This window comes from Prunus mume, linkage group LG2 (assembly GCF_029339155.1).
Source record: "Prunus mume cultivar Tortuosa linkage group LG2, ASM2933915v1, whole genome shotgun sequence".
Classification (NCBI taxonomy): Eukaryota; Viridiplantae; Streptophyta; class Magnoliopsida; order Rosales; family Rosaceae; genus Prunus; species Prunus mume.
This window is the reverse complement of record NC_142699.1, coordinates 8,109,547-8,135,651: the sequence shown is the minus strand read 5'-3', so window position 1 is coordinate 8,135,651 and position 26,105 is coordinate 8,109,547. Positions and strand designations below refer to the sequence as shown.

The window sequence follows — 26,105 nt, the reverse complement described above, 5'->3', positions numbered from 1 at the left end:
AATTAATCTTCGTTTATTTTTTTATTTTATTTTTCTTGGGTCTAAATTCAACATCAATAATTCCCTGTCATTAATTGCTTCTTAAACTCCTCTGCCTTTGCCATATTCAAGAGAGATTGATCGAAGAAGAAGCTTGATGAAAGTTTCTTGCCGTGCACACTTTTGTAATAGGCAAGATGGTTATTTGGCGCAGCATTTGATAAAGGAAAATTATATATAAAAAAAGGAAAAAGAAAAGGAAAAAGAAAAAGAAAAAGCTTCCGGATTTGCTGTATATACACCATTATTAGTCTCTATCTCTCTCTCTCTGAGTCTGACGCATGTAAATTTTACTCTAAATTCGTCGAAATCTCAAACTCATCGGAATTCAACAACGTAGTCTCAGTTTCAGTGAGTATATTGTTTATCTCTAAAAATGCTTCTGACCCTTTTGTGTATCTATTTAAATTTGTAATTTTTCTTTTTGGTCTCTGTTCCGTTGAAACTTGAAATGTTGAGAAATTTTTGATGTGGATGCTATCCTGTCTGATTAGATTATCATAGAACAATCAAATTGGGAAGAACCCATATAGCTTTTTTGTTATTGGGTTACCAGAAAATTATGAAATAGTTGAATTACTAGAGGTAAATTTATCTGTGCTTCTCCGATTTCTCAGCAACCAAAGGGAGCTTTGGATACTTTTATTTATGTTCCATTTGGTTTCTGGGAAAATCGAAGAATCTGAAAGAAAATGAAGTGTTGATGCCTTTAAACCGCACGTAAGGATGGACAACTTTTGATGCTTAGTTATGAAGTGTGAGAATTGTAAAAAGAGTAGTGCTACCTTGTGTTTCTGTAAAAACGTTTCAGTCACGCTTCGTAATATCATAGGAGATTTCGAGCTAAATGAACAGAGAAGGGGAGAGGATCTGGGGGCTCAAACTAATTTTTTTAATATATGCTTTTAGATTATTGTTTGACACTTTTTCAGATGAAAGGGCATACATATCTGATTCAGAGTGTGCCAGTTCGCCCTTGGTTCAGTGGCGTAACTCTGTTGACAAATACTCCCTTGCGATTAGAAGATCATAGGATTCTTGTTCATTTGTATGATTTTGTTTAAATTTTTTTTAATGGTGACCTCAATTAGAAATTTTTCAATGATAAAAAATCACTTCAGATCGAGGAATGGCTAAACCAGTTGTCGCCGCCCAACCGTCAGCTTCATTTGAGTATGAGCTTTTAGATGGTGATTCTGATCACCTAAGGACAGTCGTAGGCTCTACAGACCAGAAAAGTTCGTGGATTGAACCTTCAAAGTTGAAACTTCGACACAGAATTGGGCGGGGACCCTTTGGTGATGTTTGGTTAGCAACCCATCATCAGTCAACTGAAGATTATGATGAGTATCATGAGGTGGCTATCAAGATGCTTCATCCAATTAAAGAAGACAACATGAGAATTGTGTTGGATAAACTAGAAGATATGTTCCGTAAGTGTCAAGGAGTAAGAGGTGTTTGTTGGCTACATGGAACTTCAATAATCAGTGGAAAGGTGAGTCACATTTTTGTACTCGAAGCACTATCAGTAGATTTCCATACATATATGGGTTCTAGCTTGCTAAAAGCAATTCGGGTTTGTACTCTCAGATATGCATCATAATGAAATTATATGAGGGATCAGTTGGTGACAAAATGGCTCAAATCAGAGGAGGAAAGCTTGCACTTTCTGATGTTCTGAGGTGATTTGAGTCTTGATTAGACAGTGAAAAAATCCTCAATTTTACTATTTTTATAAGCTTTCGGTGCTCAGTTCTCACTTGGGCTATTGGTTACAGGTATGGGATAGGGTTGGCTGCGGGGGTTTTTGAACTACACTCCAAAGGGATCTTGGTTCTTAACCTAAAACCTTCTAATGTTCTTCTAGATGAAAATGACCAAGCAATACTTGGAGATTTTGGTATTCCTTATCTATTGCTTGGCATTCCATTGATAAGCTCAGATATGATTCGGAGGATCGGAACGCCAAACTACATGGCACCTGAACAGTGGCAACCGGAAGTACGAGGTCCAATATCCTTTGAGACCGACTCTTGGGGTTTTGGGTGCAGCATTGTGGAACTGTTGACTGGTGTCCGACCTTGGGGTGGGAAATCTGTTGATGAAATATCTGATTCAGTAGTCAGAAGGCAAGAAAAACCAGATATACCAAGTGGACTTCCTCCTGCAATAGAGAATCTTCTTCTTGGTTGCTTTGAGTACGACTTGAGGAGTCGCCCTTTAATAATGGACATATTGAATGTATTTAAAAGGTACGTGTCTCTTCTATGTTTATATCCTGTTTTGGGTTTTTGAGATGATGAATATAATGATGCCTTTCTAGGTAGTTGCAGGTACTCCTGTTAGGTTGCTTTTCACTTATACGTTGCTCTTCAGATGATGGGTTGGGATCTATAACTTGCTGTAGGTCAGGGGCACATACAGTGCCTGTTTATTATTGGCTGAAGTGCTTATATAAGTTGAGAGAATGATCATAAGAGTGAATGATTCATATTTAGATTCGTTAAGCAATATTGGGTACAAACTACTCTACCTCTAATACATGTATTTGATAAAAACCTCATTGTTCTTAATAACCCAAATCAGAATATATGCATACAAAGCAGGTTTTATGGTGTGAAGTATTGATTTTTAAGGTACATGTGAGCAGAAGAAATCACTTCGTTGTGTCTTATGTGGGACCATATTCATATACACTTCGAAAGATTTAACTTATGTTTGTATCATATATAAATCTAGAATCATAACTAAAAGTGTGGTTACCTTTTTCAGTATAGGCAGTTCTTAGGTCCACCATAAACAGTCTTCATTTAGAGAATGCTCATGCGCTTTACAAAGTACAAACAAAACTTTGCTGGTTCTTGTGCCCAGCCAGATTCGATCATGCAAGCTTTTTGATATTATTGCTTAATTAAGTTGTTATCACATGATTATTATATGGTTGTGGAAGCCATTGTATCGCATGAACTTTCTGTGATTGCATAGAAAGCAAAAAATTGGGAAGAAAAAAAAAATCGCAAAGATGACTTCCCAGGCAACATTTCAAATCTCATAATTTAATATAGAGAATATGCATGTAGGGTTATCTCTGCAGATGTTGAAAGAAACCCTTTGTAATGGGTTGGTCAATATTACAAAATTTTGCAGATGCTTATTTATGTCCCTCTTCATATAATTATATAATCAACTGTGTTACTGCTTGCTGCTTGTTTTTGGTGTGTGAAATAGAAGTGTTCACTGCTTGTACCCATTTTTATTAATTTCTACCACACAAGCAGCTTGCAGAATGCAATCTCCAGTGGTGGAGACTGGACAGGTCTTGGGACTAGAACAATCACGGAGAAATCAAGTAGCACTGGTTACACGGAGTGGTTCCTTTCAAAGGATCATCTCCAAGTGGGTGACACAGTGCGTTCCAGAAAGCCAGCAAACTCCTGCAAACCTGAAAATATGTATGTGCCAGAAGGCACAGTAGTGGGTGTAGAAGGTGACACAGATCACCATGGGTTTGTTTTGGTGAGGGTTCATGGCATCCATGACCCATTAAGGGTTCATGTTTCAACACTGGAGCGGGTAACTTTTGGCTTGGCAGCTGGTGATTGGGTGCGCTTGAAGAAAGAAGACAAGAAACACTCACCAGTAGGTATTCTTCATTCCATCAATCGTGATGGTAATGTAGCTGTTGGATTTATAGGGTTGGAAACTCTCTGGATGGGGAATTCTTCAGAGTTTCAAATGGCAGAATCCTACTGTGTGGGTCAGTTTGTTAGGCTGAAAGCTAATGTTTTGAGCCCTCGTTTTGAATGGCCTCGTAAGAGGGGAGGGATATGGGCTACTGGGAGGATTTCTTGGATCCTACCAAATGGGTGCCTTATTGTGAAGTTCCCGGGAATGCTGACTCTTGGGGATGAGAACTCGACCTTTGTAGCTGATCCTGCTGAAGTGGCATTGGTTACGTTTGATACTTGCCCTGGAATCGTGAAGAAGTACCAACATCTTGAGGATTTCCATTGGGCAGTGAGACCACTTCTGGTTGCATTGGGGCTATTCACAGCCATGAAGCTAGGCATCTTTGTTGGATCAAAAATGGGGAGATCCAAGGTGAGGAAACAACAGACTGGTGCTGCACAGAATGAGAATCAACACACAGATGGTCAGAATTCCGGCAATCCGGCATGGAGGCCTCCTAACGTGGCAAATATCCTTTTCCGAGAGGGTGCTTCAACAGGTCTTGCTCGGTAGTTTTATGCACAGTTCATCTGCCCAGAGCTAGTGAAGTTTGCTGTAAATCATACTTATCTGCTGTAACTAGTTTGTTGGGTGGTATAGGGCATCTTACCATTTCACTTCTGCGTGCTGGAGAGCAGCTGAATAAACAATTATCAGTGTCAAATTTAGGGCAAACAGATTCGCTCTTTATGTATATAAAAATGTAAATATGTTAATTGACTTATTTGTGTGACTAAGACTGCAATGTACTTAACTTTGACCCATAATTTTATGCGGTATTATTTCCTGGAAACTACGAAAGGACAAGGTCGAAGCTTTCCATGTGAAACAAGTCTCTATCGCTTGAAGGTCATGCTGCCTTTCAAGTTTTAAGAAGAGAAAATAACTTGAAATACAAGAAAATCAAGTATAAATCAAGGAAACAGGAATCTCTATCGAACTTTTGGTTTGGTGCTCATCTTCCTCATCTTGTGTATTATGTTCAAAGCAAGTCGTTTTGTTGTTTAAAAAATACATTGCAAATAAGAAAACACCAATTAAATTTTATACAACTCATAAGTCATATTATACAACGTTTAACATCTCGACATTAGATGCTATTTATGGTGATGAGTGGTACAAACAATCACTTCTACCAAATCTAAGAAAGTAGATCCGTTGGATATCTGTACAGAACCCGATATCAGGTCACTAGCTTCTGAATTACCTCTGCAGGCCCTGTTCTTACAACAATACCAGCCTCTTTCACAAGCTGATCGGTCAAAGCCGAAATCCGGGAAACTTCTGTTGTAACCTCCGTTAAACATTCATCGTTCTCCGCCACACTTCTGCTGGGATCAGAACCATCTGGCAGGAAGATGGTGGTATAAGCATCAGCCTCAATGCTCAAGCTAGCTTTATGCAAAAATTCCCCGCTCATTTCTGCAAGTTTATGGAGTGCATTGGTTGCTGCTTCAACTTCCAGTTGGGCTGCCTCGATTTGAAGCTTCTCGATTGCCAAGTCTCCGATACTCTTCTCCCCTAATCTCTCTTGTGCCAAAGCATAAAGCTGTCTCAGATCATTAGCATCTTTGGCCTCTTCTTTCATTTTCTTTACTTCTTTTTCTTTTGAATCTAGTCTCCCCAGAACCATCTTAAGCTCCTCGTCTTTGATTGTGAGAGCCCTCTGAGAAGCTAGGACTTCCATTTCTTTTGTTCTTAAGCTGTCCCTTGCTAATTCAAGCTCAGTTTCAAGCTGTTTTATCTGCAACCTAAAATCATCAGCTGGATTCTCCAATAGTTGCTGCAGTAAGTCTTGGCCCATGTCATCAGACATTCTGGGTGCACTGGAGTCGTCATCCTTGATGGATATAACCAACTTATTAGCGAGCTCAACAATCCGTCCTACCACAGTTTCAGCTTCTGAATATTTCAGCTTTGTGTCATTCAACTCATTTTGCATTGTGTTTACATGTTCGTCTTTCTCCTTGAGCATAGTAGTTGCTTGAATAAGCTGGTCCTCTTTACTGTTCAAAAGCATCTTCAGCTCTGCAATTTCATTGTTTACTTCCTCAAGTTTATTCCTTGCATTTAAAAGTTCCAAATCTTTTTCGTCCAAAATAAGCTTAAGAGAATCCCGCTCAGGTTTCAAATGCTGAATTTCGAGCTTAGCCTCCACCATTGCTGATTCTTTAACCTGAAGGAGATCACGCATTTTCCCGAAGTCAGCATTTTTCTTGTCTAGCTTCTTTTGGAGCGAAGAAATCCCATTGATAGCCTGATGCAGAGAGTATCTCTCTTTCTTCAACAGCTTTTGTAACTCTTCCATAAGCTCCTTCTCCATGGATAAGTCCCATTCAAGCTCCTTTTTTTGAGCCTCCGCAACCCTAAGCTTTGCTCTTTCACTCTGTACTTCTATTTGGGCATCTTTCAAAGTTGTTAAGTAAGTCATAACATTTCCCTTGTGTTCTTCGAGCTCTTCCCATTGAGTTTCCAAAAGCTTCTCTTGTTCTTCCATTTTCTGTCTAGAGGAAGCCAGAGATTTCTGAGAGGAAACCAACTCAGACCTCACATCAGCGAGAAGCTTCTTCACTCTTCTGAAATCCTCTAAAGTTTCATTTGTTCCTCCAGCATGTCCAGATGCTTCCTCTGCTAGTTTCTTAAGTTCTTCCTGTGCCAATAACCACTCCATTGTCTGCTTCTCCAACTTTTCCTCCGCAACTTTGAGCTTCTCCACTTCAAGTTTCCTCTGCATCTGAGAAACTTCCAATTCTTCTTCTTTCTCCTGTAGAGATTTCCGGAGCCCTTGAACCTCAACTGCTTGTCCCTTGACAACTTCATTGGCTTCATTCAGCAGGTGAGACTTGCATTTAAGCTCACACTCAGTCTTAGCAGCTTCTTCACTCTTTAACAACAATTCATTTCTCATTTTGTCCAATTCCTCTTCTTTCAAAGAAAGTGCGGACTGTGCAGCCGCGATCTCCTGATCTCTCTCTCTCAGCCGAAGCTTTATGTCATCTATGTGCCTGGCTTGGGAAGCTAAGCGAAGATTAGCCTGCTTCAATTCCTCCCCTATTTTTTCATACCTACAAGAAGCTGCAGCAATTTCTTTCTCCCGTTGCTCCAGCTCCTCCTTTGTGCGGTGTAATTCACAGTGCTCAAAGAAAACCGTTCTTTCAGCGTCCTGCAAATCTTCTTCCTTCTTCTTCAGTGCTGCCAATGCAGCATGAAGATCAGACTCCAGGATTTCAAGGTTAAACCCTAGCTGGATATCCTGACGATGATGAGAATTTCGGTTCATCTGTTCTTCCAGTTTCTGAGTCTGTGCAAACAACCTCTCAAGAAGAATCCTTGCAGGTTCCGATGCTCCATTGTCACTAATGCTCGACTTCCTATTATTTAAGACTGATCTAATAATCCTCAAGGAAGAAACTTTTCGCTTTGTGATAGTTATAAAAGCTACTTTATTCTGCTTCCTGCTGAACCTAGGGGAGCATAACTGCAAAAATATTGCATCCGTATAAGTAACTACTCTTCTGATAAGAAACCAACCAAGCATTAAAGTACAAAGCGTTTTTCGCAGTCAAAATTCCGAAACAAAAGCAATTAAATGGGCAAAACTGAAATCACACTGCATGGCAATAAACAATGATAGCTAACCGATATCACAGACCCAAGCTGCAGGAACACATCAATTTCCAAAACAGTTCAACTTTGTCCACACTAATCTTAACCCCTGCAATTTGCATAAAACCCTAATGCCCTAAAAAGCTCCCAAAAGAATCATTTATTGACATTATAAACCCTATCCTTTACTTCAATTGGAAATTAATGAGCAGCAAACAACCAGCCACTTCCAAAATTTCATTCATTCTCACCATATTTCCCTACTTTCTTCTTCTGCTTTCTCGCAAACCAAACGCAAGTTATGGCTATTTAAACCTACAAACACACACACGCAAATGCATACATACATATGTGTATAGAGAGAGAGAGAGAGAGAGAGGACCTTGCCGTAGGATTGAGAAGAAGAGGTGGGGAGATTGGAGCGAGAAGTGGCAGAGAAGGCCATGGTTCAACTCTGGAGCACCTCAGGGCTCCGCCATCACCGTTGGATCGATTTCTGATCTGAGCCAGCGATTATCCATTTGAATCAAATCTTTGGGTTTAAACCAAAACAAATTAATTTCCGACAGAAAAATCAAACGCAGAGAATCTAAAGAAGGAGAAGGACCGAAGCTTCTGGAGCGAAACGCAATGGCGCTACAGGCTCACGTTAGCATCCACCAGTAAGCTTGGCCCTTTCTACTTTAGCTTCCTTCACTCTTCAGGGGCTTTCTGGGTGAAGCTATGTTGCGCCTTAGAGATAAAAATAGAAAAAATAAAATAAAATCTGAAAATGACATATTGGATAAAAAGAAATCCTACGTGTCAGCCGACGTAACATGTGAGGACAAATTGGTGTGGAAGCGCCTTGGCCTGACACGTGTGATAACTGGAACCGTGAATGTGCACGGGAATTAATTACGTACACGACAACTTGTGCGTCAAAAGGGTTCTATTTCAAATCTAAAAATCTTTTGATTTTATAGTTATGAACACAACAAGGCGTACGTCAAAAGAGTTTTGAGATACCAAACTTTATTTGAAAGATTATATGGTAGAAAATGCGATGATTTTGACTCAAACGTGATAAGTAGGACATGGTTTTGAGTTTTTTTCTCCAATAGGCCTCAAAGTCATGACACTTGCTAATGGAATTGAGAATTAGAGAATTGGGTTACCTCGGATGTAGATATGTACCGCGTAGTTCTCTTCTGTGTAAGGAAAGTTCTAGTCTGAGTGTTTGGCGAGAAGTCCATAAATCCTCCACAATCAAAACATCAAACACTTAGCTGACAACACGATCAAAAATTCACAACTATACCAAAAACAAAGCAAAAAGAAAGAAAATTTACTGCAATTAGTAGTTACCAAAGGAATTGGGGTTGTTGAGTAGTGACAGAGGAGGTGGGGGTAGAGGAGAGCTCGATTCTTCGGAGGTGGTGGTGGAAATATATGGAAGGAAATATTTTTATAAAGTATAGCGGCGCTAATTTTTAAATATATTCGAATATTTATAGAGTATAGTTGTGCGGCTATATGTTTTAACTATATATATATTTTTAATTTAGAGATGGAAGTTCTTCCGTTTCATCTGTAATTGTGAATTGAATATTGAATGAATTATATATATATATATTATTTAAATATTATCGCCTCACGGCTATATTATTTAAATATATGTTTTAATTTAAGTTGTAACGCCGCGCGGCTATACTACTTAAATTTATTGAGTATAGCCACCCGACCCTACTATTTAACTATTTTTTTTTAATTTAAAGAGTATAGCTGGGCGGCTCTACGATTTAATTATTTTTTTATTAGTGGAGTATAGCCGCGCGGCTATACTATTTGAATAGATTTTTTTTGGGGCTTTTTAGGAGCTATGGTCCCTGAACTTATTCCCGAATGACATTGTGGTCCCTCAATTGCAAAAATGGGTGTGATGGTCCCTCAACTCTACTTTCGTTAGCATTATTCGTCTTGGTGTTACTTTTGTTAGCTTTTTCCGTCATTTTCAGCACCAGATGTACTGTAGAGGGTTAAAAATGACTTTTTGCAATTTAATTGTCTTCACAAGAAACTTCACTTTCAAAAGTCCCTAATTGTAATCGGGTCGTTTGCATAAGCCCACGTAGATCCAAACCCAATCAAATGAGAGCGTCTTATAAGCCCAATTGTAAGGACCCAAACCCAATGAAATGAGCCCAAGACACCGTTGCTACGGCACATGATCGAGACTTGTAATAGTCACACAACAAAATTTTATGGGTATGTATGTACGTACAGACTCGTGAACATTGTTCTCTTGTTGAATTTAAAGTATATATTCTGGCAAAACTTAACATTATCAATCGTTATTACTGTCTAACAACATTAATATCCACACAGATTAGCAAAAAAAGGTTGACCGTACATACATACGTACCCACATAATTTCACATAAAATCCAAGTACAACGAATCTAGAGCAAAACACTCAACATCCATTTAAATTGATTGTCTAAGTTTACGTCCCCAACTTTTCCTAAAACAACCACTTTCTTTAATCGCAATGTCATTATCAATATGGCCATAATTTAGTGCCCAAGTAGGAGCTCCAGGAAAACATGATTGGTGAAAGGTGAGATCACATGTATCCATAGCCCTAGCCCACAAATCTTCCACTTCGTGCGTCTAGTTATGGAGATCAAGAAAATAATAAAATTAAAAACAACTATTCACGATAATTGATGAAAATCACACTAATAAATCCACAACCTAAATCTCCATGATAATCCTTTTTGTCTCAATCACCAATAACGAAGCTTTTTTTAGGACCATTCTTATTGAGAGTGACAATAATATAATAAACTCACACACACTACACGGATGCTATAACTCGAATTCGGATCTTGCCTGAAGGAATAAATACTGCAAACTACTACACTAGTGGGTCCTTTGCGTCTATAATGAAGGTTATTTTTTTTTTTTTTTTTTGGTCAATCTATAATGAAGGTTAAAACATAAGAAAATGGACATTTTTTTAACCCTAAATATTTTGTTGTCTCATAAAAAAAGGGCTAAATTAACAACCGAAATGAGATTGTCTTTTGATATGATATCTAAACAAGAAGCATAGGTGGGCCCAAAATGAGCACTTTTTTTGTAGCTAGGAGTGTGACTTACTCAGATAAGGTATTATAAATTTACAACATGGTCGCTAATAAACCAAAACATGCCATTATTTAAGTGAAAGAAACAGCTAAAATACACTATCGCCTAGTTGATTATCTTATTATTGTAAGGTTGAAGATTTGGTTAAGGTTAGGTATTAAGGGAGATGTGACGCCATAAAGGATAAGCCTCATCATAACCTCATGGTACGAGGTCCATGGCTAATTAATTAATCATAAACAAGATCATGCGCTAATATTAGTAGGTCCCAATCCCAAAAGGATTTGATTTCATATCAACCACAAAATTGTAAAAAAGGGGTAGGATTAAGAAATAGAGGGAGGAGGAGAGTTTACTCTTTGATACCAAATGAAAGAGCGTTCAACTTTATGTTTTGCATGCTCATAATGAATGCGTGTTTTTCTTTTTTCTTTTTTGTCTTTTTTCTCGTGAATGAAAGAATAAATAACAGTTGGCATACAGAAAAGAATACAAATAATTCTCATGTCACATGATGATAGAGATAAACATATATATAGTTGTATGCCGCCATCAATAACGACGGAAAATTGGAAGAATAGGGTTGAAGAAGTAGAGTGGAGTGTGCGGACCTTTTTCTCTTTTACACTTTATCCTTATGCATTTGACTTTGCGTGTAAAATAGAAAAAGGCAAAGATCTTGGATGATATAGTAGGCGATATTGATTTAGACGGCCATGATGGGATCCTAGAGTGCGCTGGTGGATCTCTGCCATCCAAAAGCAGCCACCGTACAAGAAGACCTCACTCATAAAGATGGAAGGAAGTGATGAGATTGTAATCTAAAAAAGAGATTTTGTTCGTGAGGTTTGAGTTTTTGAGATTTTTGGGGGGGTGGAGAGAGAATCGAGAGAAGAAGAGAGTAGCGAGTAGAGTGGTCCTCCGTGCGTATCCAAGGAGACCTTAATGATAATGTTATCATGTTTTTTGATGGTACCACTCGCGTGCATATGAACAGCGATCCTGTACGCTGATTTTAATTCGTAGGGCCCACTCTCACTAGATGTGCTGTGCTCCCACTTGCTTTTCTACTGCATTTATCTCACTTGCTAATTTAGTTAAATTTGCTAAACACAATTGCTAATGCATGTTAGGGCGAAATCTGATCATTGATGCACTATGCATAAATATTTTAAAATTATCTTATTGAGTTTCAGTGAAATATATATTTTTAAACATTTTCATCTATATATATATAAAGAAAAAGACAAGGAATGGTGAAACATTTAAAATGCCAAAAATGTCATTGGTTAATTCAAACATTAAGAATTGAAATTATTAATTAAATGAAAATAATATGGTAAATTCATATTTTTTTAATATTAAAACAAAATTAGATAATATGTCCTATTTTTATGGAATACAACCACTCATTATTTTTTTAATTCTAAAATAAATTATTTAAAAAAATCTCTCACATACGTGGAAGCGCGTGTGAAGAGGCTAGTGTTTAGTAAGCCTATATATGAGAAATGATTTTAACTATTAAATGTTTATATGACACGTTTAACACATCGATTAGAGATGCTTTTAAATTAAATAACAATCCAATATATTATGGTTTACAAGTTTCAAACTTATAATAATTAATTTGACTTCAATTTAATTCAATTCAAATGGGTCACCAACGAGAGCCTTAAAAATAAAAATGTATACATATCTTTTCGCACGCGCGTGGTTGAAAACGAGACATGGTTTCCACTAGCCGGGAACAATGGCGTCACTCGTATCCACAGCTGGGGCCTGCAACAATAAAGTAACAATGGTCAATAGATAATAGAGACAAACTAATGGGTCACTGATCTCCCAAACGTGGCACGCTGGCAGAGCTAGTTAGTGCCACAACCCCTTCATCATGCCACGTGTAGGGTACACAGGAGTTCAATTAGATTTGCTAGAGCCACACAAGCACGTAGTGAAGAGGGTGGGGGAGGACCACCTTGGGACCACCTCCAAAATCTGTAAAATCTCCTGCGGCTGGATTCTTTGCCTATACTTCGCCGTCAATTTGTGTGGAATGACGATAATGCTCCTTTACCTCGTTATTCACAAAAGTACATGCCGGGCAATTGGGCCAAGTTACAGTGGAATTGGGCGCTGGTATTATTTTACAGCGGCACCTAGCACTGATTTTCACAAACAAGTCCATTCTTGCATCACAATTTCTAAAAACAAATCATTCAAGTTGAATTCTTCAGAAAAAAATCATGTTATACTTTCACGTGTAAGAGTTGTAACACACAAAGAGTATCTCAATAAGAGTCTCAAAATTTTATCTGAAATAGCTAGAAAGTCATTATAACAAATTACTTAAAAACTGTTTCCTCTTGCAATATTCTCTATTTTGGCTAATCTCTAATATTTTATTATTTTTCGCTCCTCCTCTCTAAATTAAAAGTTCATTAAAAAATCGACAAGTAAGAGGTGAGAGAGGGTTGTGGGCATAGGGAAGAGGAGGAATAAATGGAGAACCCTCAATTTCTCTCTCATTCTCTCTAAATATAGAGAGTCACCAAACTCAAATAGGCAGTTCTGCAAAATAGAGAGCCAAATAGCAAGTCTATTGGAGCTGCGTTTTGCTCTTATTTTAGCCAAAATAGTTAAGGATCATAATATAGCAACTCTACTAGAGATGGTCTAAGGATCAGAGTATAGCAACTCTACTATAGATGCTCTAATAACCAACTAGAAAATGACAAGCGATTAGTTAGAGAGTTTTTTTTTTTTTCCTCCAAATAGACTCTCTAACATTTTTTTGTATAAAATGTCATATTCGAATGAGTCTATTTATAAAAAAAAAACCCCTTTAATTTACCGATCTTTCTAACAATTTTTTATTTGTCAACACAATCTATTACCAATTAATAAAATTAAGAGTTTAAAATAAAAATAAGCATTTATTTAACATTTTGTTATTGTTGTTGCTTTTGTAAGGGAGTTCTAAGCGTTTGTGTGACGGATTTCAAGATCAATACATAAACAATTTAATGGTGTGACATGGAACACGTAGTGTGAATGTTGAGATTCAATAGTAGGCAAAAGTAGGCAAACATACAAGTTTAGATTTCAAACTCAATATTAATTGGTAATGAAAAAGCCAACTAACTCATTAGTCCCCATAAAATTTCTTAATTGTTGAACGGGATAGATCGTGGCCGTTGGATTATGGGTTGCAATAGTAAATGAAAGATCGGGGGCATAAAAGCTTTCGTTACTCGGATTTGGAAAACGTAGGTGAAGTAGCTAGATACACTCAACAGTGAAAAACATCCACAAGTCAGAACCCTCTCTCTATCTCTCTCTCTCTCTCTCCCTTTTTCCTACTTCAAATTATGGCGCGTGACACCTTTTATTATTAATTTTTTGCTACCATCCCCTCATGAATTAATAATTGATGAGTTTATATAAGTTCATGTTTTTCACTTAATTTATTCCACTTTTATACGTTGAAACAGTAACTACGGAAGCGTTATTCAAACTTTTTACTTGATTTATTTTACGTTTGTAAATGAGTATAAATAACACTCGTTTTAATAATGTGATTAAAAGAAGTTGGAATTTTGCGAAGAACTCAAATAGTGCTACCCTCTTCATTCATTTGTGGCAAAATATATAAATGCAAACATGACATTTGACCATAACTTGTTTGTTTCCTTGTTCAAGCATGTGGTAAAACTTGTTAAGACCTCTTGAATTTCAATCAAGAACTTGAAAAGAAGCATCATCATCAAATTTGATATAAATCATGGGAAAAAGCATCGTGCAGTACACGTGCATTAAAACCGCGTCACCATCAGCTTCACCTACGTATCTTCCAAAGTGCTGTGGTTTGGCCAACATAATAAATGAAGAAACGAAAAACCACTAGCAGGCAATTACTCTCTCTCTCTCTCTCTCTCTCTCTCTCTCTCTCTCGTACAGAACCCAACACAACACACAGAAAGATTTGAGCTTTCAGGTCAGTTTTAGGAGGGAAAATTCCAAAACCCAAAACCCAAAACCCCATTTGATTAGAGCAAACAAAGAGAGAGAAGGGCCAAGGCAACAAAAGCCTAAAGATTTATAAAGCCATTGAAGTGTTTGAAGTTTGAAGAGAATTTCGACCCAAAAAAAAGTAGTTTGAAGAGAGCGAGAGAGAAAACCAGAGAAAAAAAATGTTTGCAGCAGAAAATGGACTCAGAGGAGACCCAAGGCTCCAAGCCATATCTGAAGCCATCAGGGTTGTGCCTCACTTTCCAAAACCAGGTTCCTTGTTTTTTCTCTTCTTCTTTTTGTTGGGTAATATTTTTATTTTTATTATTATTATATTTATTTTTCGGCTGTCAGTGTTTGTTTGTTTAGTTTGATCAAGCAAGGCTGTTGTTTGTTTACTATGTTGGCAGGAATAATGTTTCAAGACATAACAACATTGTTGCTTGATCACAAGGCCTTCAAGCATACTGTCGACATTTTTGTTGATCGCTACAGAGACATGGACATCTCTGTTGTTGCCGGTACATTTTTTAAGTTTTTTTTTTAAAGGTTTATTAATGTTTTGAATATTGAAATGTGGGCTTAATTAGTTTATTTATGGGTTTCTTGCACAGAGGATGGTACTTTATCTTTGCCTCTTTCGTTTGGCTTTTACTGCTACTTCGATTGTCTTGAGATATGTTTTGGTCTTTGAAGCTGCAATCCTTGTTGATTTCATGGATGATTTTTAAGGGCTCGATATGGGAATTTTTGTTTTTTTTTTTGGGGGTATAACAGTATCACCCATCTTAGTTTAATATGACCACTTTTATTGATTTGAAAATATTTTCTCCAATTTACCCCCCTCAAGAATTATATCCATGGAGGAAATACACTACTCTAGTTTCACAACAGAGCAGATTAGTTCCTTTTCCTTGGGATGTTTTTTTGGAGCTATGACAGATTATTTTAGCTCAGTGCTATCAATTTTTGTTGTTGTTGATACAAGCGATATTCTACTTAATCTAATCAAAACTATGGGGAAGGGGATTCAAATTCGGGTGCATAGTGGGGAGTACATCCGCTCTAGCCAACTTGGCTAAGCCCATTTCTGCAGTTCTATCAATTTTTAGCCATACGGTTAAAGAAGGTTTTGATGAAATTGAATTTTTTTTTTTCTTGGTACTTCATTTAATAATAAGCTATTTGCATTTTCTCCTGCATTGCTGCAGTTTTGGTCGCTCGGAACGCTGTTTCTGATTTTTGAGGATTTTTTAGCCAATTGAAAAAAAAAATCCTTAATTTCTTTTTTCAATCAATAAACTGTTGACCTCAAACTTATCCTATCAACAATATTGTGTGACTAGCACGTTTACTATTACTCTCTGTATGTTTGTGTCTGGTTTTTTCTAAACCTGTCATTTGCTGTACCACATTGTCATAGTTAATTTCCTGAGCTGAAGGGTAAGGACCAATTGTCCGCATAGATCAATCTTTGTGCTTCTTGAAAACTTACGTTCTTGTCCGTACTTTAAGTGAGTGAAGAAAGCTAGCTATTGATGTTGATGGTTAACTCCAAGTGGAGTTCTTCATTTTTTTGCTGTCTTCATGACAGATGAACAGGCACATGAGTGTCATTGTTAGAAAAAAAGGTTGTTTGAAATGAGTCTATGTCGTTGGACTATCTCAATTATTGGTCTTAATCATTCACTATTTTCTCAAGTTGGTTGTATAGTTTACCCAATAGTAGCATGATGGTGACCTTGATTAGAAAATCTAATTAACATAATTGCCTTTTTTTTGGTGGTCTGCTTTGCATACTTCTCATCTAGTGATTAAATGCAGGAGTGGAAGCCAGAGGGTTCATGTTTGGTCCTTCGATTGCCTTAGCGATTGGCGCCAAGTTTGTCCCTTTACGTAAACCTAGAAAGTTGCCGGGTATGCTACTTTAGCTCTGCTAATTTTTTGAAAGTCAAGGGATTAATTACTCTTTAATTGGTGCACTCAGTCCACCTTAATCAATTTTGAAGTAGATAATTAAAGTGAGTGTCCTTTGAGCCTTTGAAAGGCTGATTTAGGCTACTAAAACAGTTGAAGTAAACAGTGGGCTAATTTAATATGCTTGGCCATACTTTCAATGTCTGGTAATGTCGCTTTTATCAATTACTTACTTTCATTTAGGTCTTCACGAGGGTCATAATGAGCAGCAAGCTAATTTCTTGAAAGATCAGTAAAAGACATCTTTAATATGTAAACAAAAGCTATTCCTCCATTTCTATTAAAATTCAAGACTGATTCAATTAATTGTAGTCTTGTGCACTTGCCATGGTCTCAAAATACTTGATTCATTTCTTATTTGGTGGACAAATGAAACTTTTCTTAGCATCTTGATCTAATGAACCTTAGCCAGATCTAGCTGTTTCTTTAAGAAAAGAATAAACCCTTTGAATTCGTTTTAAACCACCAGCGCGTCCACATCGGGAATTCTTCTTCCCTACGACTAGCTATATACAACCATGGGTCTATCTCTCGGTGTCTTTTTCGTACTTGCATTTTTCACATTCAATATACTTTAGTCTTCACTTCAGATGCTGCTTATGCAGGAGAAGTAATTTCAGAAGCATATGAGCTTGAGTATGGGACTGATTGCCTGGAGATGCATGTTGGTGCTGTTCAGCCTGGTGAACGTGCATTGGTAATTGATGATTTAATAGCCACAGGTGGGACCTTGTCAGCAGCAATAACACTTTTGGGTGAGTGGTTGCTATTAGGCCTGTGATATTTCTTCTTCATTTTCTTTCTTCTACTGCTTCTTTACCCAACTGGAAACTCACATAATCCCAAAAAAAAAAAAAAATCTGTTTTTCTAGAACGTGTAGGGGCTGAAGTGGTCGAATGTGGATGCGTTGTTGGTTTGCCTGAGGTTAAGGTAAAGTTTGAGCCTTTATCAACTTAAAAATGGGGTTAAGTTACAATTTTGCTCCTTATAGCTTGGCCGAAGATCCGCTTTTTGCGATTTTAGGCATGTAGTTTAGTAATTGTTGCAATTTTAGGACAATGACTTGATTTCGCCAATATTTTTCGATGAAATTACAATGTGATTGGCCAATGTGAGGGTAGGTTGCCTTCAAATTACGAAATCACGAAAATTGAAACTACATGTTCCAAAGTAGAACTTCAGACAAACTGTAAGGACCAAATCATAAATTGTCCCAAAAATTGGAGGTATTCTTTAATGTGCGAGGAGAATTTTTTTATTCATTTTCAAATTTGAAAGCATTGTGTATTGAGTGCATAGCCACTCATGCTCTCTCATACTCCTTTTCTTATCTCAAGTGCTATGCAGTTGAGCTGCTCTTGACACTGAAGAACTTCCATTTAATTTGTGATAATTCAAATTATAAACTTAAAAATATAATTAAAGGCAGAAATGGACATTTGAAAACATTAATCAATCAAACATCCAAACAATATGAAAATGGCAGGCAAAAGTGTTAAACTGTCCACTTCAACTTTTCATCTTTAAACAACTTATTATTTTATATGAAAGTCCTTTGATTATAAGATAAGCATTTATATCTGATTAGATATCAAGTTGTGTAGTTGATATGTTTAATTAATTAAGGACCAAGTAATTTCGCGAGATAAATAATGACATTAGATGTCAAATTATTGCACTTGTGTTAAGTTGAGGTACTGCACCATTGTCCTTAGTTGGCAATTCAAAATTGTATGTAGAGTTTAAAAAAAGAAAGAAAGAAAGATATCTTTTCTGCATTGTCCTTATTGGCAATAAAATTGTATGGAAAAAAAAGAAAAAAAAAATATCAGTTCAGTCAGTGGGATACTCTGACAGCCGTGTTTTGCCGTCTACGGCTGACTGTTGATGTATATGGGGCCTGCATCTCATCAACGGTCAGAAATCGTTCAGACGACTGACCATAGTAAAATCCGTGGCCTGCTTACAAGTTCTCCAAGTTAATTCTTTACTTCTTCATTCATGCAGATCTGGTTTAGTTCTGCTTGGGCTGACTGCAGAAACAATGATGCTTGACTTGAGCAAAAGAGGCCATGAATGTCTTGGGTGACTGAGTTCTGCTGCACAAAGCTCATTGCGTCGTCTGCATCTCTTGTAGATTGCTGTGTAACATTAGCCATTTCAAACAAAATTCATGAACAAATGTTATTTTGAGAGATTGGTTTATTCTTATTCAAATGGGAAACCTTTGTTTCTGCATTATGCAACTTTTTTTTTCCCCTTTTTAATGAAAAATTATATATCTCTGCCATTTTGTTTTGCTGAAGAGGATAAAGCCAACCACGAGTAGCAACCAAGCTGCTCCAAAAGGACATTGAAAGAATCTAAACATGCATCTCAACTGACATATGACATCACAAGCATTTGTGTACCAAATAAAGGCAAAATCTTATCTCCTGTAGTACATTTTTGTTCCCTCTTCCCCAAATTGCATGGTACATTTTGTAGATATGGCGTGGCTTGAAAAGGTACATTTGTTGTCGGCCAAAGAAAACGGTTCCTTTGTTTGACTGCTATTATTGATATACAAGTTACCTGATAAAACTACGATTGCGAAAGAAGAAATCGAAAAGTTTCTGTTTAACCCGAAACAGAAGAATTCGAAAAGTTACTGTTTAAGCCTAAACAACCAGCACAAAATAAGTTACTGGCATTTGAAAATTTTGAGAAGTATTTTTGGATCCAGTTCTCTAATCATGCACATAATAGACTAGGGCAAAATTGCTTTCAATCTCTAAGCCAATACGAAAAGTAAACCGCTTTCCACTAGTAATTTCCCTTCATCTCTTTCTATTATTCATGCCCTTGAAAAACAGAAGAATCCAACATTGTGCTAATGCAGAGAATGCACAAACTTTCGTGAGACTTGTACATGTGTAACCACAAGCTTAAAAAGTGTCATGTGTAATGAGAGCTATATGAAACAACAGATGATGAAGGGCTCATATTATTCTTTTTTTTTTCAAAAACAAAAAAAACAAAAAACAAAAATTTACAATATTCATCCCTACATTTTCCTACTTACTCACGAGTGAAGTTTGTCTTGAGGGACATCGTCTTGATTAGACGCAATGTCCATTTTGCAAGCCTGACGTATGACACTGTTCAACTGTTTCCGTAAGCTAGCGTTTTCAGAAAAAATGTCTGCAAGCATCTTCCTCAACTCATCGTCTGTTGTTCTTGTATCATCAACAAAATTGTCAACTTCACCAACATCAGTAGTGGCTCCATTGTCTTGAGCTAGGAGTTGTACCTGATCAATTGAAGCAAAGTTCACTTGAGATATGGTTTAAAAAGAAGGCTAGCAACAAACAAATTTTAAGTTCAAGATTTTTAGAAGCCGGGCCAAATTGAAGTGTAGAATAATGCGACAAGATGCCAGAAAATAAAAAGTGGCAAACAAAAGAGATTGGGAAAGAAATAAAAGTTACCTCTGAAAGTAGGAGGCTAATACGGTTGTCTGATGTTGCCAACAAATCTGAAGCCTCTGGTAGCATTGAAGGGTCTGCAGGAAAATTGATATTACACTCTTGAAGCTGCTTATGAAGAATCCTGCAGTCATGCAACAATCTTTCTCTAGCAGTTTCTCCAAGCTTGCTTGTTTGTTTTTCCTGTTGGAGAAGCTTCTGAAAAATAAAAAAATAAAAGAAAGCTTTAAACATCAAAGTTTCATAAATAATTTACTCCCTGACTCATCTGCTGCATATCAATTAATTGAAGTTACTTGGGAAAACCATGAAAAATGAATGGACTTTTTTATTTACATTTTAGAATGCGAAATGATAATATGTCCTATTCTTGCATGCAAACATCTATCTTAGAAGAATAACAGAAATGCAAGTTAATAACAAAAATGCAAGGAAGCCAATTGTTAAGAAGAAAAACAGAAAGCAGAACCACTTCAAAACAATAACCCAACAAGAACTAGTTTGAAATAGTTGGAATTTAACAATGCTTTAGCAAGGGTAACAAACTACCTCAGCTTCAGATTTCTCCTTTAGCGATTTACTGAGTTCATGCTTCAGTTCTTTTTGGGAACTGCGTAAGGATTTAACTTCTTTAACAAGAACTTTAATATCTGCTTTAGATTTTGCCTCTAGCTCTTCATATCGCTTTGACAAATTCTCAAGCTGCTCCTTATAAGGATCCAACTCCTGTGGCATTATGTCTTTCTCCTGAACAGTGGAATCTTTTGTTGCATCTGCACACGACCTGTTATCCTGGTACCATTCAACGTATAAATCCCAAATCATTAACAAATGACAGATGCAAACCGACACAAAAGAAAAAAACCGTGACAGATGCAAAAGACATAATAGAAGTGGACAAGACAAACATTAGGAATTATAACCTGTTCAGACTTCAACTTCAACTCCATTTCCAACGACTTCCGCCGGAGTTCCTCCATATCCCACTGCATTTTGGTAAACCTTTCCCTCTCAATTAAAATAGCTTGCTGCAGGTTTTCTTTACTTTTCTGTCTAGTAGTTTCAAGTTCAACTTCCAAATCCTTGACCTGCAGAGACCCAATCAATTAGGCCATGAAATCCATCTGTGAAATCAAATGGTGTACGAAATCTATCAGCAGACAACTGTAAATAATTTTTATCAACATTTATAACTTCACAAGTGCGGCAGCTATTGCCTTCATCATTCTTACACGATACACCAAACTCAGTTAGATTTACAATGCATGATTATACCAATTAATCTTCTGAGAGTATGTGAGCAAAGCATACTTCATAACTGGACACTGCACATTTATTAAATATATAGATTACTCGTTGTGAAGAATTTATGACAGGATTCCTAGTGCTCTTGGCACATGACAAAAGAACATTTTCTTACAGGTTGTTTATAATGGCTTACTTCTCTTATTAAGCACTCTTAATAATAAAACTGAACTTTTTAATTTTTAATTTTATTTTAAATATCAAGTTACAACTAATCAACTTAGATATAATCAAGAAGTTCATCTACAGCCCAGCAAAATATAACTCAAACAATTGACACCACGAAAAGCACGATTAATTTAAGATACCTTTGTTGTGAGGTAATCTTTCACTGCTATTTCTTGATTCAACCTAGCAATAAGATCTTCCATGTCTGTTTTTGCCGTGACTAGTCTTCGTTGCATAGTCAAGAGAACCCTGCTCAATTTATGCCGCTGATCTAACGGGAGAACTACCTGAGTGCCACCTGAAGTTTGTAACTCTGCGTTGCCAAGAATTTCCATGATGCTTGAAACCTCGGCACCTCCAACAAGATCGAAAGAACCATCACCAGATGAATTTGGAACCCCAGAGTTAGACATTTCACTACCTCTTTGAGAACTAACATCACTTCCCACACTTTCATTAGAGAGCTTGCGAGAATGGCCGAATACTTTACTATGCTCTGGTGCAGAGAAAAGTTCCATTCCATTACGAGCTTGAATTGAAGTTTTAGAAGCATTTCCATTATATGTATCCTTCCCTATAACATTATTGACATTTCTTGCATGCACTTTATGCTTAGGAAGGCCTTCCAACTGCTCTAGTATAGTCTGTCCCATAAACAGTCCTTCGTCAATATTGGTCATGCCATACTTCACAAGCTTTTCTATTGGGCTTGTTAAATCTTCATCCAATAAAAGATCTTCAATACCAATTTCAGAACTGTCATCCCTTGCTTGCCTAGGTGTTCCTAGCTCAGATGTCTCATAAGCGGTATCACTTCCATAATCTGATGTGATTGATGAACTACCAACAATGACAGGTAAGGCAGAATTGGAAGGCGATTGAAGTGAATTCACTTCTGAAGTGTTTTGACTTGCATCTTGGAATGCTGCAATATATTATGACAAGGAACTGATACATTAGCATCTACAAAAGGATTCTAATTTTGAAAAATTGTGAAAGAGAAAAGGATTCATTAGACATCCCATATCTCTAAACTGAACATGTATAACACAAGAAAAAGATGCATTACAACACTTAATGCACAAGGTAGTCACATACAAGACCTAGCTGCAGACTCTAGTTCCAGGAAGGATGCAACTGCAACACTTCTTGATATATCAATATCAGAAAGCAGCTTTGTCATCCAAGCCTCCAAAGAGCACCTTCTCTGCAACAAAACTAAAACTTCTTAGAAATATTAGTCAGCGTCTCGGAAGTGTACAAGTGTATGCACAGCCCATTGTTTGAAGATTGCAAATAATACTGTTTCTTGAAAAAAATTACTTCTCAGTTAAGACTTGAGACTAATCATCCCTTGTGTAAATATGAACAAACTTGAGGGAGTTTCTTGCTTTCCATTGAATGCCACTCATGTTAAACTGATTAAGCAATAGAAAACTTCACCTACCTCTTCCAACAGTTCCCGGCTCTTCATCCGCAAAAGCCCCTTGGGTGGAGTTGGTGGGAGATTTTTCTTGGGAAATGCCTTTTTAAGCTGCAAGTGACAGCACACAAAGAAAATAATAAGCGCCCTTTGATTTGTTACTTAAAAAGAAAAAGTCATGAACACATTTCCTTAAAGAGTCCTCAGAGAACAGTCAAGTAGCCATCATGATGTGAATTACCATACTACCATAAAGTAAATACCTATTTTACCGAATATGACAGTCTGAAGTCAGTACTTACATCATTAAATAACTTCAGAAAATCATTAAATCTTCTTAGCACTCCACTTGTAGTTGTAACACCTTCTGGTGATTGTACACCAACCTGAACCCTGTAGAACTGTCCCTTAAAATGTTACAATAGAACATGCAAAAGACTGGTATAGACTGTAAACAAATGTGAAAGTCTAAAATATGAAGTATCAGCTTGAAATAGCCATTGTGCATGCAGGTATTGTAAATGTTTATTTTACAAGAAACTAATATCTATATATGTTTATTCACATTCAACTGAAAAAGTTAGATCTATCCAAATGGGAATCTTAATCTCGACTGCTATGCTCATTATCTATGTTATCAATGTCATCAAGCTTGTCACAAAATCATACAAATGTTATACCACATGATTACATTGTATAATCTGAAAACATTATTTTTGAATAGAGTCTGAAAACATTATAATGTAATACAAGGAAGACTTGCTAGGGTCGATGATGAATGACAATGCACCTACAGGATCGCCTACAACTTTATGTTCACCAAACTGACTGCTATACCACCCAAATGCATTGCAGAAACCTAAAAGACCATGAAGTAAATTAAACATATTTAATTTACTTGTGGACGAGGCTACCACCATATTATTCAAAGCTTCAAGCATAGAATGTTCAACCATGGACATAGATTTCCTAATTGTACTCGGATCCCAAAAGATGATATAAAACAACATCTAACCCTGGGCATAGATAAACACTGGAGAGTCATTCAATTTGAATACCACTACGGGATCTGAATTTCTTGATTTTGGAAGGACAACCCAGGAGGGTATAATGACACAATAACTCCACCCTGTGCGAGGATCATGTGGCCAAACTGTGTCCCGCCCATTCTGCAAAATGAATGTGAACCCTTTGGATTAGAAGATACCCAGAAATTATGTTCAACTTTGATTGACAATAAATAGTGCAATAATGGCAAAAGGGGAAAAACAATTATCCACACTAGAGAGCAGAAATGCAACTGTTGAGAAAAGGTCAAATCTGTTCTTTCTGGTGAAGAGCTCGCTTAACCAGCACACCACCCCGCCACACCCCAAAAAAACTACCCACCATATAAAATGACAGAAAAGCAATTCTTTTTCATCTTTTGGTAACATGATGTTCGAAGTGTGGATCCACATCAACTTATGTTTGCAAGATTAATGGTTATTATTCCTAAATGCTACGAGATTGCTCGATGAAGAAATAAAATTGTAATCTTAATTAATAAGTGGCATGACTTGTGAAGAAATTGGGCAACAAGAAATTTTTTATGCCAAATTGGAAAGCAGCTAAGAAAAAGAAAACAAGACAGCGTTCAAATTTAAAGCGTAGATAATCTAAACACACAGAGTCCAAGAAGTCATACCCATTGGAATTAGATGGAACCCTGGGCAAGAGTGATTAAAGTAATGGTAAGAATTGAATGCCTAGTATTAAAAAGTAAAAAACTTTTCATGAAATGTGAGTGCATTGCTGAAACTGTAAGAGAACAGAGTTGAGGAGGTGCATCAAACCACTATAACTGATGAACTGATCGATTGTATAAAAGACGGGATTAAACTAAAAATTAAAAGCTTAAATTAGAAATTAATGAGCTTAAAATTAGACCAAGTAAGCGAAAGGCTCGAATTTACAAACCCAATGAGAATATAATTCAAAGTGAGGAACTTTAAATGAAATTTGAAATGAACGGAATTGAAGAGAGCGAAAGCAAACGAACCCATTTACGCGGAGGAGGACTCCAATCCATCCCAAGGGGCAGCGGCGAAGTCCCATCGTGCCGGTGCTTCGGAGGACTCCGTCTCTGCATTTTCCGATCTTTCTACAACACACACTGTCTCTCTCTCTCAAGAATTCACTTTCTCTCTCTAAGAATTGAAATCGATCATCGCCGGCTCTCTCTCAAAAAGTGGGAAAGAGAGACGGAACTAGGGTTTTTGATGATCGGATCGGACGAGCCGGCCAAGGAGAATCTCTCGGTCAAATAGAAAGAGAAACAGGTGGCCTCCGCACAATTTCCATTGGCCGCTTCGTCGTCACTGCGAGAGCGATGGCGCACGTTAGCAGAAGAATGGGCAACGTGGCTAATCGGAGCCGCGAGCGTTGCGTATCACCTGCAGCTTCGATTCGTTCTCTTTCTTCTTCTTCTGTAGCAAAAAATTCCGAATTGCGAGTCTTCCCTCTCTCTTTCTCTTTCTTTTTCTCTTTCTGGAAAGAGTCTGTCTGTTTTTTTTTTTTTTTTTTTTGGGTGGAAAGAAAGAGAGTCTGTCAGTATTCGATTCGAAAGGCCACCACCAATTGCACCTCTCTTATTTTCTTTTTCTTTTTCTTTTTTCCTTTTTAAATTTTTTGATTTTATTAAATAATTTTTTAAATTTCCTTTTTGGTAATATTAAACAGTCTCACCTAACTGTCTTCATGTGCGCATTGAGCTTCACGGCGAGGACAGAAGCAGGCGGAAGGCTACTTTGGACCTTTGCGTTGAGTGAAAACCCCTTATTACCCTTGGGCCTTCACGGCATTGGCACCAAATGCTTCTTTTGGTATTGTTTAGGGTTCTTTAATCAATTCAACCCACTATCTAAGTTAATAGTCTTTTTGATTGACTTGGTTGGTTTGATTCATTTGGGCTTGACCCATGAAAGTTGCTTTTGTTTTTTGTTTCACTCTTTTGAGCCCAAAATTTGTAGGTGTGCCCTTTCTTTGTGTATAGATAGGCCCATGAAGTTACATTTGTTTCTTTGCTCTATCCATCAACTTAGCAACTAAAATTGAACAACCTAATGGCTCTGAAGCTTGATTGGGTACCCTCAAGCATGCCAAGTCTTTCTCATTGACCATTTGTTGAACCAACTTTGGTTGTGTGGGCACGTTGGCGGAGTCAGAAATTCATGTTAACAGGGACATTTTGGACTATGTGAAAGAAT

The 26,105-nt window shown here is 37.1% G+C and overlaps 4 protein-coding genes across 10 annotated transcripts; 2 read left to right on the top strand and 2 right to left on the bottom strand.

The window, feature by feature from the left end:
- Positions 1 to 225: 225 nt before the first annotated feature.
- On the top strand, positions 226 to 4,561 carry LOC103319710 (Protein kinase superfamily protein). The gene is made up of 5 exons (XM_008221287.3): positions 226 to 390; positions 1,161 to 1,534; positions 1,630 to 1,721; positions 1,818 to 2,291; positions 3,318 to 4,561. Exons 2-5 carry the CDS (start codon positions 1,169 to 1,171, stop codon positions 4,279 to 4,281), a joined length of 1,896 nt encoding a protein of 631 aa, XP_008219509.2. The 5' UTR covers positions 226 to 390; positions 1,161 to 1,168; the 3' UTR covers positions 4,282 to 4,561.
- A 230-nt stretch (positions 4,562 to 4,791) lies between these two features.
- On the bottom strand, positions 4,792 to 8,308 carry LOC103319873 (Myosin heavy chain-related protein). 2 transcript variants are annotated; one of them, XM_089045417.1, is made up of 2 exons: positions 7,757 to 8,308; positions 4,792 to 7,246 (listed from the first exon to the last, which is right to left on the bottom strand). In XM_089045417.1, the coding sequence occupies exons 1-2, from the start codon at positions 7,817 to 7,819 to the stop codon at positions 4,952 to 4,954; spliced, it is 2,358 nt and encodes a 785-aa protein (XP_088901543.1). In that variant the 5' UTR covers positions 7,820 to 8,308; the 3' UTR covers positions 4,792 to 4,951. The 2 variants fall into 2 exon arrangements, with proteins under 2 accessions (XP_088901543.1, XP_088901544.1); XM_089045418.1 differs by lacking the exon at positions 7,757 to 8,308 and adding an exon at positions 7,626 to 7,732.
- A 6,104-nt stretch (positions 8,309 to 14,412) lies between these two features.
- Positions 14,413 to 17,756, top strand: LOC103319711 (adenine phosphoribosyltransferase 5). The gene is given in 6 exon segments (XM_089045130.1): positions 14,413 to 14,789; positions 14,927 to 15,037; positions 16,341 to 16,433; positions 17,099 to 17,146; positions 17,149 to 17,248; positions 17,366 to 17,756. Coding segments are annotated over 5 exon segments (375 nt in total). The 5' UTR covers positions 14,413 to 14,698; the 3' UTR covers positions 17,181 to 17,248; positions 17,366 to 17,756.
- A 1,537-nt stretch (positions 17,757 to 19,293) lies between these two features.
- Positions 19,294 to 25,484, bottom strand: LOC103319712 (Phox (PX) domain-containing protein). 6 transcript variants are annotated; one of them, XM_008221290.2, is made up of 10 exons: positions 24,899 to 25,484; positions 23,916 to 24,026; positions 23,160 to 23,258; positions 22,882 to 22,968; positions 22,533 to 22,641; positions 21,575 to 22,359; positions 20,885 to 21,049; positions 20,511 to 20,753; positions 19,965 to 20,159; positions 19,294 to 19,786 (listed from the first exon to the last, which is right to left on the bottom strand). In XM_008221290.2, the coding sequence occupies exons 1-10, from the start codon at positions 24,986 to 24,988 to the stop codon at positions 19,559 to 19,561; spliced, it is 2,112 nt and encodes a 703-aa protein (XP_008219512.1). In that variant the 5' UTR covers positions 24,989 to 25,484; the 3' UTR covers positions 19,294 to 19,558. The 6 variants fall into 6 exon arrangements, with proteins under 6 accessions (XP_008219512.1, XP_088901255.1, XP_088901254.1 ...); XM_089045129.1 differs by having other exon boundaries at positions 22,533 to 22,652; positions 24,899 to 25,469; XM_089045128.1 differs by lacking the exon at positions 24,899 to 25,484 and having other exon boundaries at positions 23,160 to 23,250; positions 23,916 to 24,027.
- Between the last annotated feature and the right edge of the window lie 621 nt (positions 25,485 to 26,105).

Coding starts and splice junctions, on each gene's coding strand:
- LOC103319710 (XM_008221287.3), top strand. CDS start 1,169: ATGGCTAAACCAGTTGTCGCCGCCCAACCGTCAGCTTCATTTGAGTAT. Junction 1,535..1,629: donor CTTCAATAATCAGTGGAAAG/GTGAGTCACATT, acceptor TTGTACTCTCAG/ATATGCATCATAATGAAATT. Junction 1,722..1,817: donor GCACTTTCTGATGTTCTGAG/GTGATTTGAGTC, acceptor TATTGGTTACAG/GTATGGGATAGGGTTGGCTG.
- LOC103319873 (XM_089045417.1), bottom strand. CDS start 7,819: ATGGCCTTCTCTGCCACTTCTCGCTCCAATCTCCCCACCTCTTCTTCT. Junction 7,247..7,756: donor CTTCTCAATCCTACGGCAAG/GTCCTCTCTCTC, acceptor ATATTTTTGCAG/TTATGCTCCCCTAGGTTCAG.
- LOC103319712 (XM_008221290.2), bottom strand. CDS start 24,988: ATGCAGAGACGGAGTCCTCCGAAGCACCGGCACGATGGGACTTCGCCG. Junction 24,027..24,898: donor GTCCTCCTCCGCGTAAATGG/GTTCGTTTGCTT, acceptor TTCATTTTGCAG/AATGGGCGGGACACAGTTTG. Junction 22,642..22,881: donor GCCGGGAACTGTTGGAAGAG/GTAGGTGAAGTT, acceptor GTTTTGTTGCAG/AGAAGGTGCTCTTTGGAGGC.